This window comes from Rhinopithecus bieti, unplaced genomic scaffold, assembly GCF_001698545.2.
Source record: "Rhinopithecus bieti isolate Rb0 unplaced genomic scaffold, ASM169854v2 scaffold_7681, whole genome shotgun sequence".
NCBI lineage: Eukaryota > Metazoa > Chordata > Mammalia > Primates > Cercopithecidae > Rhinopithecus > Rhinopithecus bieti.
In genome coordinates, this window is record NW_016806571.1 from 4199851 (window position 1) to 4213552 (window position 13702).

A 13702-nucleotide genomic window follows, 5' to 3' on the forward strand; every position below is an offset into this window, starting at 1 on the left:
TTATTTTATTTTATTTTATTTTATTTTATTTTATGTTTTTGAGATGAAGTTTTGCTCGGTCACCCAGGCTGGAGTGCAGTGGCATGATCTCAGCTCACTGCAACCTCCGCCTCATGGGTTCAAGCGATTCTCCTGCGTCAGCCTCCTGAATAGCTGGGATTACAGGCGCTCGCCACCAAGCCCTGCTAATTTTTACATTTTTAGTAGAGATGGGGTTTCACTATGTTGGCCAGGCTGGTCTCGAATGCCTGACCTCAGGTGATCCACCCACCTTGGCCTCCCAAAGTGTTGGGATTACAGGCGTGAGCCACCACAACTGTCTCCCTAGCCTTGTTTTTAAGATTTCTGGAAAAATCAGGGAACCCAACACTCCTGCCCCGGGGTTCGCTGGAGGCTGCAGTGACTAGAGGTGGCTCCTGCTCTTGTCTGTGCCCTGGGACCTGGGGCTGAGGATGGGAACAGAGGTCCTGCTGGGGCCATTCCTGCAGCCTGGGCAGACCAGCTTTGTGTGTTGCAGGCAAGGCCCTCGGACAGCACCCTCTCCCCTAGGACCCCACCCCTCCTGGCCCCTGGCCTGGCCCTGACCAGCTTGTCAGCGATGTGGTCCATGATGCTGGCATTGTAGAGGCGGCGGCGCTGGTCCGGCCACCAGCTCTTGATGTAGATGCAGGGCTTTCGCTCCAGGTAGGGCAGATGGAAGTAGTTCCTGGGGTGGGCAGAGGTGGGAGGTGAGGTCTTGGGGGCCCAGGGAGGTGGGAGGGCCAGGCCACAGGAGGATGGGAGGTTGGACCCACCTGTCAGTGACCAGGGGCCGCATTGGTGGGGTGGAGGAGACTGAGGCCAGGTCTCCGCCATCGCTGGCCTCGTCGTCACTCGAGTTCTGAATCAGGTCTACTTCTTCCTCATCCCCGGGCTCCTTCCGGGGCCGAGGCCGCTGGGGCCTGGACAGGCCATCAACTTCGTTCCCATAGTTGCCTGGAGGCAGAACAGGCCCAGAAGGCTACAGTGTGTTCCCCCCTAGGCCCCTCCCACAGTCCAATCCGGTGCTGCCTTGGATTTGGGAAAAGGAAGAGGGAGAGTCAGGGAATGGGGCTCAGATATGACACAGCATTAGCCCGAGAGAGGTGCCCATGTTCCCACTCTGCTGAGAGTCGGGGAGTCCTGCTGATACCTGAGTGCGAGGAGGCCCAGCCCTGGCCCAGGCCGAAGCCTGAGTTCCCATTCTCTCCTCTGCAGCCCAGGGAAGGGCCTCTCCTTGCCCTCTGCCCCAGGTCCCAAACACAGCCTCACCCTGTAGGTGGAGCTGAGGGTTGGCCCCTTTATGGGGCGTGGTCCACCACACGCACACATAAAGGTGTTTCTTGGATGCTTGAGGCCTCTCAGGGGAAAGGGGTCAATGTCCCCTACAGGAGTGAGGACAGGGCTGAGGTGCAGAGCCTCACACTTACCACCTGCAGCCTAGGCCTGAAGTGCCCCGTGGGCCCACCACTCACCTACGCCTGAAGCCCTCCATGGGCCCACCACTCACCTACGCCTGAAGCCCTCCATGGGCCCACCACTCACCTACGCCTGAAGCGCTCCATGGGCCCAGCACTCACCTAGGCCTGAAGCCCCCCGTGGGCCCAGCACTCACCTATGGTGACCTCAAAGGTGATGGGCTTGTCTCCATTTCTCCGGTCAATCATTGAGGCCTCCAGGAAGGCTCCAAAGAGAAAGAATTCTTCCATTTTCCCTGCACAGCTCTGTGGGGAGGCAGTTCAAACTGTTCTTGAGCTTGAGTAGGGGTGGCAGGTCGGGGGCCAGGCCTCCTTCCATCTCACAAACAGGCCCTGGGGGTAGATGGTGGGGGCATCCCACCCAGCTTTGGGGCCAGGCAGCCCACACCCCGATGGCCCTCCAGCCTGGAAATCCATGGCAGCAGGGCTGGTTCCAGACACCACAGGGACAGCCGTGGCTGGGAAGAGGGGTAGAAGGGAGGCACCAGCGTGAGACCTGGCGGCTGTCGTGAGATAGAGCACAGGCAGGCAGTGAATGAGGGCAGAGTCCTGTTGGGGGGCTGAGTGGGAGCCTCTGCTTCCTGGCGAGGAGCCTCATCCTAAGGTCTGACTCCTCTGGTAGACAGGGCAGCAACAGGCCAAAGTCTGGGACCCAGGTGTTCTGGGGGGAAGGAGGCTGAACTGGAGGCCCTGGGGGACAGCACAGTTTCCGGGGTCTCACCTCCGAGATGGGCGTGGCCTGCTCCACTTGCACCTCTGTGGAGCTGGTGAGCTCAGGGTTGGAGGTGTCCAGGATCTCCACGGCCAGGCCCAGCAGGAGCCGGGCCCGGAAGGACACACCCTCCCCCAGGCCCTCATTCAGGTCCTGGTGCTCGTCCAGCAGCGTGTAGTTACGTGTGGAGCCGTACATGTTCACCCAGGCTGGACCCAGGGTGGGCAGGAAGCCTGTGGCAATGGGGAGAAAAACGAGGGAGCTGTATCACATCCAGGGTTCCCTGGGGAAGAGGGGCCTCTTTTGGGGGTCCCTGGCCTCCAGCTCTTGCGTGCTGAGCTGAGAACTTCATGTGTGTTATTCAGATGTGGGGCAGCCGTCTTATACTGTGCTGGGGTGGAGTACTCTCTTGGGTCTATTTCTTCCCTGCGGGGGCCTGAGCTGGAAGTGGTGGGGAAGCAGAGTCTAGCTTTCTGCTTCCTGGAACTTGGAGTAGGAATTGCCAACAGTCTATTTGTAGGACAGAGCTAGTCCTTCCAAGTCCCCAGCATGACCTTCGGTTCTGTGCCATTTTTGCAGCTCTGTCCCACCATGGTCACCCTGCTGGTGCAGACCCCTCCCCTACTCGCTGAAGGCCCTTCCTGTCCATCTGTGCCTGTGAAATAAATGCTGCTTCCTCACGAAGCCTTCACAATTCCTAGGCACAAGTCCCTTCTCTTATGGCTAAGATCTGTCAGGACTCTGACAGGGGTCGCAAGATCCGGTTTTTTTGGTTCATTTGCTTTTTATTCTGCCTTTTTAAAAAAACACACTTATAGCATTTTAAAATTTAGATATACTTCACAGGACATAAAATTCACCATTTTAAAGTGTACATTTCAGTGGTTTTAGTATATTCACTATGTTAAAAACCATCATCTAATTCCAGAACAGTTCCACCCCCTCAAAAGAAACTCTGCACCTATTTAGCAGTTGGTCCCAATCCCCTCCCATTAGCACCTGGAAACCGGCGATCTACTTTCTGTCTCTATGGATTTGCCGGATGTTTCACATACATGGATCAGACAACATGTGGCCTTTTGTGTCTTCTGCCTTATGGTTTGACCATTTGGTAGCACATCTATCTCCTTAATACACAGTGAGCACTTTGATCCAGGAATAGATTCTTATCTCACTCTATGTCCTTGGAACCCACCACAGGGCAGGGATCCTAGGAGGTGGCCAATCCCTGTGAGTCTGCAGATAGGCACTACTATTAAGTATTACATATATACACACTGTAATTATCTACAAATGCAGTGTATACACTGCAATGATATGCATATTCATACTATAATTATTATATCATATAATCATTATTATTTTCACTTTAAAAATGGGAAAACAGGTCACACAACTACTAACTGTCAAATCCAGTCAGCTGGGCTCAGGCCAGCTCTGAGCCGACCTGAGCCACAAATCCACACCCTCCCCTTGAGGCAGGGGCTGCTGGCAAGGCCCTGGAAGCCCCTGTGAGGCTGAGGTCCGGAGTTGATGGTGGTGGTGTGAAGAGAGGGGGTCTCACCTGCTCCTTCCCTTCAGGCCACTCCCTGCCCCCCAGCACACCCAGTCTCCTGCTGCTGACCTTTGTCTCCATCATTAGAAATCTTGCGCAGGTCAATGAAGTGGGTGCCGATGGCCACGTCGTTGACCTTGTCCGAGTCTCGGATCTGCACCTTCATGCGTTTGCAGAGTGGGGGAAATAGGTCTGTAAAGACCACCTGCTCATTCCACAGGGGCTCATAGCTGCTCTTCTGCACGGAAGTCTTGCCCTGGTGGAAGGGGGAGCATGGGTGAGGGTATGGCATGTGTGTGTGAGTGGATGCATGTGTGCGTGTGTGAGTGGGTGTGTGTGTCTGTGTGAGTGGGTGCATGTGTGCGTGTATTACTGGGTGCATGTGTGCATGGGTGAGTGGGTGTATGTGTGCATGTGTGAGTGGGTGTGCGTGTGTGAGTGGGTGCATGTGTGCGTGCATGCCTGTGAGTGGACTTGTCTTCACTCTTCCCACACCCCCAACCTCTCCTCCCTCTCATGCCCCCTGCGCAGCTCTCAGTCTAAGGACTACAGGAGGCAGGGAGGATCCTCTAAGCCCATCCCTGGCCGACATGATTTCCAGCCTTTTCTTACCCGCCCAGCTGCCCCAGGCCCCATGCCCATCAGCCTGCACTTGTGATGCCTGTCACCCAACCCCCGCCTCCTGTACCTCATACCCCAGTACCTTCTGGCCCGCAAAGAAGACTTGCACGTAGGGGTCCACAAGGTCCTTGTTTTCACCGATGAAAGCCTTCTTTACATTGGCCATGAGGCTTGTGTTCATACGGGGCAGACCCTCTGCTCGGTAAATTTTCACATAGAACCGGGCCCACTGGCGTTCGGGGGGCACCCCCTCGGGGAGCAGCAAGTTCCTGCCAGCACATACAGCCAGGGCCATCGTGGCCGGGTCCAGGTCCCCAGCCCCCATCCTGGCATCTACACACCCCTGGGTCCTGGCACAGTCTCTAAAGGACGGCTAGGGGAGCTAGGCTAGGATGAGACACTTGCGTTCATGGAACTTGCCCCTTGTGGAATTCTGGGCAAATCTCCCATCTCACTGAGCTGCCGTTTCCTCACTGTTGAGGTGGCTGTAGTAATACCCCTCCCAAGAATATGGTCGGCTCAAGCACACTAACACATGAGTGCTTTGTAGATTGTGCATTGGGATACGGTCTTAGTATTATCGTCAGTGTTTTATAGTACCATGCCATATCTTTTGTTTCATAAACAAAAGCTTCATAGTAGCCACTCTCTCTCCTCCAGCTCATGAAAACAGGATTCATTGATCCCAGCACTTTCATCCACTGACTCCAGACAAGGTCACAGAATATTTCTCAACAGCTGCTATCAGCTGCCTGGAATTGGCACACCAGAAGAAACTGTGGCTCTCCCAGCACTATCCTGCTGCTGTACTCAGGACCCAGCAGCTGCTGGCTCTGGTCTGCCAGCATCGACTCTTCCCACCCCATTTCTCACTGGCAGAAAGGATGTCAAAGGACTGTTATTCTCAGTCATCCTCCATCACCCGCTGCCCCTGCCCTGCCTCGGAAGAGTGGGGCTGTTTGGGAGAGTGGGCGAGAGCAGGGTGAGGGAGACGGGTGGCAGGTACTCTGAGCAAACCCTCCTCGGGAACTCCCTGGGAGAAGGAAGGGCTGGCTCAGACTCCAGGGGCTGGGGTAGCTGGGCCTCACCCTTCAATGTCATCTTCATTGGTCTCATTGGCCTTGTGGGGCGTCTTGATGTTGTCCCCTTTGCCCACCACGGCGACGTCACACTTCACGTAGCCCTTCAGTCCCGAGGAGATGTCGTCGGGGTCCGATAGGATGGCCCACTTGTGATGGAACTGGTGCTCTGCAGTGGTGAGGGGGGGAGCACTGCACCAGACCCCCCAACCCAGGGTGTCTCCCAGTGCTCAGGGGAGGCCAAGGGGTGGCAGAGCCAAATGTTCTCTTGGCCCTTAGAGTCCCGAGACCTGGGACCATGGCTCTGCCTGTCCCTAGTCCAGGGGGTGATAGAGTCTGAGGTCCTCTGGAGCTGGGGCAGTGGGTGGATGGCCCACCCATGGACATAAGTCCCATGAGTGGTGTGACTTGGAAGTGCGACAGCCTCCTCCTAATTGGGTTCTTTCTGCCTATGGCCTCTTCTATGGCCCCACCCCAGTCAGCCAGCCTTCACGTAGCTGTGAAGGACACAGCTGCCCACAGGGCCTTCCCAGGTGGGGAGGCTCACGCTCCTGCTCCCCATCTTCAGCTCCTTCTGGGGCTTCCTAGTGCCTTGGGGTAAAGACAAAAGGCACAGCCTGTGGGCTCCTGATTTAGTGCTCCCTGACTCCCTCTGCTGAGCCCACCCAGCCTTGTGTTCTTCCTTGCTGAACATGTGTTGCGGATTTGCCCTTTTATACCTCCATGCCTTTACATCTGCTGCTCTTTGAGCTTGGAACGCCCTCATTCCTGCTCTCTCCACCTCCATCTCTCTCTCTCCCTGTTCAATTTGTAAACTTCTACTCATTTTGCTCAAGTTTCTCCTCCGTGCAGCCCTCCCTGACTTCCTCAGAAGAGTTGGTCCTGGGCTCTTTGGTGTTTGCTCTCTGTGCTGTCTATGCACATTTCCCACCTCACTGTGCACTGTGCTCATCTGGGTATTGTTTGTCTCTGATTTTAGACTGAGAGTCTCCTAAAGACAGGGACTGGCAGTCTCATCCCAGTGTCCTGTGGCCTACGACTGTGTAGAGGGAAGGACAGATGTCAGGGAAGGAGGCACTTTGGGAAGGATTTGCTCCTTCAGGTTTACTTTAAGCCCAGTGGGCAAGCAGAGGGAAGCGCATCACCGTGCCTTAGGAATCTGCTTCCCAGGATGTTCTGTGGGCACCGAACTCTCTGGGACTCAGCACCTCCCTCCTCCACTCCCTTCGTCACTCTCTCCTCTTCCACCTTCTACTGTAGCCCAGGCCTGCGTCCTACAAGCCTGTGGCCCTGGTGGGCTCCCAGAGATGTTAGGGGCTGTGTGCAGAGGTTGGCCTTTCTGCCTTTCTGAGAATAGCCAGGCCACCAGTGTCTCAGAAAAGATAATGCCACAGTAGAATCTGAAGAGAGGGACAAGCAAGGCGAGAAGGCAGGAAGGCACACAGATGAGGAGTCACTGGAGAGCCTCAGCCAGGCCGGCAGGCCTCCGGGGAGGGGCCATGTCCCAGGTATCCCAGGAACTTCAGGTCTTGCCACAGCAGATGTGTGTCGGATGAGGAGATAGACAGATCGCTCAATAAATGGGTGCAGAAATGGGCAGAGGGATGGATGGTGAGCTGCCTGGCCAGCTGAGAGATAGAAGGACAGATGGTGGATGGATTATTGGATAGAAGGAGCCATTAATATCTGGACAGGTGGGTGGGTAGATATACGGATGGGTGTGTGGATGGATGGATATATGGGTGGGTGCATCTGTGGATGGGTGGGTAGGTGGATGGATCTGTGGATGGCTGGGTGGGTAGATATATGAATGGGTAGGTGGGTGGATGGATGGATATATGGGTGAGTGGGTGGATCTGTGGACAGGTGGGTGGGTGGATTTGTAGATGGATGGGTGAGTGGACGGATGGATATGGGGTAGATGTATAGAGGTGTGCATGGCTAGATGAATTGGGGACATTTAGAAAGGAAAGAGAATAAGATTCAGGAGGAATGTAAAATCTGCCTTCAAATTTAAAGGCTATTTTTCTTTTTGTCCTGAAAGAGAGACCTGTGAAAGTGGGTGAAGGTTACAGAGCAACAGATTTTGAGATGACCCAAAGAAAGTGAAGATATCTAAAATAAGAGGTAGTGAGTGCCCCATTTCTGGGAGGACTAAGTAAGGTTAGATAACCAATTAGAGATGGTGCTGTGGGGGTCCCTACATCAGGTTAACACTTGACGACTTCTGAGGCCCTTCTAGTCCTAATACTGTGTGATCTCAGGCTAGAGATACAAGGACCACATGAGACCCTGAGCTATATGCTTACCAGCCAGAAACACCATTTCATCTCCCTTCAGCCTGGGGCTGACACCTGCCAGTCAAGGCTAGCCCAGCTGGGGAAGTTGCTACATCCCAGACCTCCTCTTTGATCTATGAGGATGAGTGTATAGCCCCGACTTCCTCTATGATCTATGAGGATGAGTGTATGGCCCAGACTTCCTCTGTGATCTATGAGGATGAGTGTATGGCCCATCCTCACTCCCAATAGAGAGTAGCAAAGAGTAAACAGTTTCCTGCTGTTGCATCTGGTGATACAAATGACAAATGTGGTCCTGCCAGGGTGAGAAGAGTGTTTCTCGGGAAACCCCTTCCAGTTCCAAGAGAGATTGACACCACCCAAAGCTTCCCAGCAGCACCCAGGAGTGTCTCTGGGAGCATGCTGTCCAACAGTGCCCTGGCTGGAACCGAGGACTCATCAAGAAGCCCCGGCCAAACTGGAGACATCAGAGTAAAGACACTGGGTCTCAACTCTAGGACCCATGTGACTTCAGGCTCTTCTCTCCCTGGGAGGGCACCAGGCTCAAGGCTGGATTCAGCAGGAGCGGCGAATCTCAAGCTGGGTTACCCGACTGGAGACCTGGACTTTGGTCTCACCCAGACCTGGGCCCACATCCTGTTTCTGTTCCTTATTCACAGTGTGGCCCTGGACCAACTCAGGCCTGCTGAGCCTCAGTTTCCTTATGGTGAAATGGGAATGACACCTACATGGGGTTGTGAGGGTGAGGCCTGCTGGGACAGTGAGCTTAGCCCAATGTCTGGCACTTACTGATGCCCTGGTGGTTTCCTCACCAGGACTTTACTACCCAGAAGCCCAGAGGTCCATATTAGACTAACCTCTGCCTTTTTCTCCACCCCCTGACTTTCTCTTGGCTCTTGGCCTCAGGCCCGCCAATGGTACTGGGGCCACTGCTCAGCCCTGGGAGGAGCTCATCCTCAGGGATGCCAGTCATTCCACGCAAGTGGTCCACAGCTATGCATGCTTCCAGGGGAGCAACATGGCGGGAGGCCGGCTCTTCCCTACTCCCCACAGCACTGACGGTCAGCAGGGCTGCCCTCCACTGAGGGCCATGGCATGTGTGGGGTGGTGGCAAAGGTACTGGTCTGGGAGCTGGAGACAGGGGTGCTACTCCTAGATGGTGGGAAAACCCCTTCAACACCCTGGGCTTCAGTTTATCTTCACAGAGAGGCTGGACTAGATGTTTTTCAGGTCTTGAGCAGCTTGAGTGTTCTATGATCTTGTGATTTTTGTATGTATAATCTTGGTTTTGGACTCAGACTCCCTGGTCTGAGTCACAGTTGTAATGTGTGCCAGCGGACATCTCTTAGGTTGAACCACAAGTGATCACCAATTTGTTCAACTTACTAGTTTAGTGGTATCTCCAAGCCCCTTCATTTCTCTTAGCCTCATTTATCTCATCTACAAAATGGGAAGAAATGCTGCTGCCTACATTACTGTTTTGTGAGGGTCAAATGTGACAATTGGGTGAAATTATGTTGTCATTGTCAAAGGGCCTAATGGGGTCATTACGGCACTCTGAGCAGTGCATTCACTTCAGGGACACGGGATGGTCCCTAACCTGCCCACGGAGTGAGCTGTCATCTGGCAGGCTGAGGCACTTCCTCTGCCTGGCCCACCTCATAAGCCCTCTGGGCCACCCCTTGGGGTTCCCTTGCCAACCCCATTGGTGTTGGCCTACAGGACGCCATGGAGCCCACATGGCTGCCCAAGAGCCTGGGGCTCTTGTAAGAAGTGTTTTCAGAGACCAGAGTCCCTCAGAGGCCAGCACACTACATCTGGACTGAGAGCGTCACCGCGTTCAGATTGGATAGTGTGGTTCAGCGAGGCTCTGGGGACACGCAACCTGGCTTCACCCCCGACCAGCTGTGCAGCTGGGGCAAGCCCTGGCTCTGAGCCTCAACTGTAATAGGGGATGGCAGGGTCCTATGAGGGGTGGAAGGGAGTTCCTTTCTGCTCAGTGGGTGCCAGCCCAGGAGGCAGGAGTCTAGGTGCAGCCCCTCTGCAGGCTGTGACGGGTTTCCCTCACTGCATCCTCTACCACTACTCATCAGCCTGCCTATGGCCAGTGATGCGCCAGCCTGCCATGCACTCCTGAGCGTGCGATGGAGCTCCTTCCAGGCTCTGGGCGGAGTTACTGACCTAATTATGAATGAGAACCCACCAGACTGGGTGCGCAGTTGCTCACTGCATTTGTGTATAGACTGTGCGCGCCACTTCTCTGCAAGCCAGATGGCTGTGTGTACTAACAGTCGTCAGACTGTGGTCCTTGCCAGGCTTTTCCCAGGAACTGCCACAGCGGGAAGGGCCCTGTGCACTATGCTCCCTGAGCCGTGTACACCTCGACTGATTGGCCATGCGCAGGTACTCACCTGGCTGCGAGTACACGGTTCCCACGTCCATTTTGAAGGAGCCCACCAGGGTACCACTGCGTAGCAGGTTCTTGGAGTGAATCACCTTTCAGGCAGAACCACAGCCCACCCGTCAGGCCTGGCGAGGGTGAGGCCTTCCATGGGGCAGTGGTGGGACCTGAGCTTTATGATGAAGCGGGTGGGGGTGGGGGGGGCGTTTGGCAGAGTGGGGTGGCTTGCTGAGGCTCAGCATCAGCTCCTCCTGCCCACGCCAGTTTCTCGCTGGCCACTGTGTACGGGCGAATACACTATTCAGAGGCACCGGATGAAAGGGGTGGGTGGGGGCCAGAATCCAGCCTGTGCCCCACTTGCTCAGCCATGTGTCCAGGCACGGCACTGCCTCTTTATGACAGGTATAGACAGAGGGGGCTCCTCTCAAGTGTGCACAAAGGTGCAGTTTGAGGGAGTGGTCCTGCCTGCCAGGGGCTGCTCCCCACTCACCGAAATCTTGATGATCTTGTCGAACATGACATCAGGAGAGACATGGAAGTCGAAGACGAAGTACTGGAGAGGGGAAGGATCCGGGCCTGCTGTCACTGTGGGCAGCAGCAACAGCCCAGGCAGTGCTGGGCCCCTCCCTCCTCGCAGTGCCTGTCTGCACCCCAGCCATTTGCCCTGAGCCCCAAAGTTCAGAGGAGCAGCAGAGGCAACTCATCTGATCCTGATTGATCCTGGTGGTGGGTGGTAGGAAGCAGAGCCCCATCCCCTAGGTGGGGCTGGTGCTGGCTAGTGTAGGGTGGGGAAGGAACTGGGAACAGTAGGTGGAAGAGCCTATGCCCTTGCACTGTGCTCAGAAGAGGCACAGGGCCAGGGAGCGAGGAGACCTGGGTTCTAGTCCCCGCTCTGCACCTTCCTAGTTGTGTGGCCTTGAGCAACACATTCTCTGAACCTCAGTTTCTTGAGCTGTGAAATGGGAATAATGACACCCACCTCAGAGTCTTTTTATGAGGCTCTGATGAGACAATGTAACATAATTTACCAAATCCAAAGTGGCTACTGGCTGTAAGATATACTATGGTTTAACAGGCCACATGGACATTGCCATGAAGCCACAAGGCTGCCTAGGAGACACATCCCAAATTCAGAGAGGTGAAGCTGTAAAATAACACAAGCCTCAGAGCAGATGAACCACGGTGTGCCAAAGGACTTAGTTGGCAGTCCATGTGAAATGCCATGGGCGTGCACTGTCCTTTGGTGTTGTGGGCTGCCATGCGCACTTGCAGTCTCCATCTCTTCCCCTGGCCTGGGTGTGCAGGCGCTGAGGATGAGGGTGTGGGGCAGTAAGTAGAGGGGCTGCTGCTTTGGTGAACTGTGGTGGGGGAGAAAGGAGAAGAAAGGAGAAATGTTTCCAAAGTACTTAGGGTAAATGTTCGAAGAGAACATGCTCCTGGCTGCTGGGGGCTGGCCCGTGAGCGCTGAGGGTAAAGCTTCAGAGCCAGCCCCACCTGGCTGTTACTGCTGGGCCAATCACTTTCTTGCCTGAGCCTCAGTTTATCTATTATACTATGATGTGGAAATATGATCCAGGGCTGTCGTGCTGAACTGCTCCAAGGGTGCCATTCACATGCGGTCTTCAAGGTGTGGTTGTGAAGTTGCAATGAGACAACCTGGTCAAGTCTTTAACCCAGGTGTGCACCCATGGTAAGCACACGGTAAACAGGCTGTGCATGACACTAACAGGCCCGGGGTGTGCTGGCCGGGGTTCTGAAGCTCTGGGGAGGCGGGTGGGGATATGGATTTGAAAATCATCAGCACAAGATGGTAACTGACACCTTGGGGATGGAGGAGATACCTGGGGAGAGCATGGGAGGGGAAGCAGGCCCAGGTCAGGGCTCCAAGAAGCCACTGCCTTTCAGCCAAGAAGTCAGGCCAGGGAGATGGAACTGGAGAGACAGGGGAAGCAGGAGAGTGGTGTGAGGGGCCCCCAAGAGGAGCGGCAGGCAGCAGGATGAAAGAAACTGGGTGATCAAGGGAGAGGAGGAAGACATGGACATTATACTCAGGAACAGCAAGGTCCTTGGTGACCTTGAGGAGAGCAATGTCAATGACATCTACAGGCAGAAACCCTGCAGAGATTGAGGGGTGACTGCGCGGAGGAAGTGAGGACAAGCCAAGTGGTCTGCCTGTGGAGGGGAGGAGGAAAAAAGGAGGTCACTGGAGAGGTGTGTGGGAATGAGGAAAGGCCCAGAGAGAGGTGACAGACTCCTAGTTCCTGTCCTTGAGCACACATGGGTCTTCATGGTTGTACTTAGCATATGCTGGAGTAGAACACCTTACAGGCAAGGGAGAAGGGGCTGGAATAAAAACGAAGACAGAGTTGGGCTGTGCTATTCCAGGTTCTTTGAGCTGTAGAAAGAGAAGGATCCAAGGCAAAGGGGAGAGGTGGATTTTTGGCAGGAGGGAAGATGGCGGCACTCCCAAGATGCCCAGGGCGGGGCCTGATACACACACAGGATACACAGAAAAGGAGCCTTAGTCTGGTTTGTGAATGGCCAGCTTGTTCTGGAAAGGCAAAGGTTGTGAGTTTCCCTGCACACAGGCAGGCTCTGGGCCAGGCAGGGCAATCAGGCCAGGTGCCCACAGCTGTGCCAGCCCCAGGGGAGCGAGCTATCTGAGCTAGGACCAGAATCCCGAACTCTCTGAACTGTCTGCAATCAAATTCCTGGTATTTCCTGAGCATATTTTCCTTTGGTAATAGCTTGGATACCTGCTAAGTCATGTTGATTGCTCCCACCTCCCTCTGTTGTTTTAATGGAGCCAAAGGAAGGTTCCTGCCAGCTCAGATAATTACTCAGAAATAATACATTCCCACGATGAGGAGGATGTCCTTCATTGAAAAGGAATGTGGCATAGAAAGATAAGAAAAGGGAAAGAAAGCTTTGGGGCTGGAAAGGCTGATTTGGGGCTGGAAGGAATCATAGCAAGATAGTTTACAATGGTGGTCTCAACTGGGGGCGATTTCAGGGGACATTTGGCATGTCTGGAAACAGTCTTGGTTGCTGTAACTAAGAGGAGTTGTTATTGGCATCTACTGGGTAGAGGCCAGGGATGCTGCTCGCATCCTACACGGCACAGGACAATCCCACCACAATTATCCAGTCCAAGATATCCACAGTGCTGAGTTTGAGAAACCCTAGTTTAGAGGAAACAGAAACAAAATCAGAGCTATTTGGGTTTGTGAAAAAGAACAAAAATGTGATCAGAGACACATTTAAAATAGTCTGAAGATGAGAAGAATGAATAGTCTTAGAGGATATAAATAGGGAATTTAGAAAGATTCTAGGCTGAAATGAGGAAGGGACCTGTGCAGGGCGGAAACTGTGCCTCCATCTCAGCAGCCTCCATCTTGCCCCACGTGCCACCGTCTGCTGCGCGGCAGATGCTCTGTGGATGTTTGTGTCTTCCTTTGGGTGAGTGTTACTGAACCCCTCTGAGTACATGCCTGGCTCTGAACAGATACAGCGAGGCAGGAGATTGGGAGCCTCCAGT

The 13702-nt window shown here is 54.3% G+C and overlaps 1 protein-coding gene across 1 annotated transcript in view; it reads right to left on the reverse strand.

Moving 5' to 3' along the window:
• The window catches only part of OTOF (otoferlin), a 102656-nt gene that overhangs the window by 22919 nt on the left and 66035 nt on the right, over positions 1 to 13702 (reverse strand). Inside the window, exons 10-18 of the mRNA XM_017877044.1 lie at positions 10655 to 10717; positions 10175 to 10259; positions 5473 to 5632; positions 4467 to 4653; positions 3833 to 4019; positions 2218 to 2441; positions 1634 to 1742; positions 795 to 975; positions 586 to 706 (exon numbers count right to left, since the gene is read on the reverse strand). Of these exons, the coding sequence (XP_017732533.1) occupies positions 586 to 706; positions 795 to 975; positions 1634 to 1742; positions 2218 to 2441; positions 3833 to 4019; positions 4467 to 4653; positions 5473 to 5632; positions 10175 to 10259; positions 10655 to 10717 (1317 nt within the window). The remainder of the gene's footprint in view (positions 1 to 585; positions 707 to 794; positions 976 to 1633; positions 1743 to 2217; positions 2442 to 3832; positions 4020 to 4466; positions 4654 to 5472; positions 5633 to 10174; positions 10260 to 10654; positions 10718 to 13702) is intronic.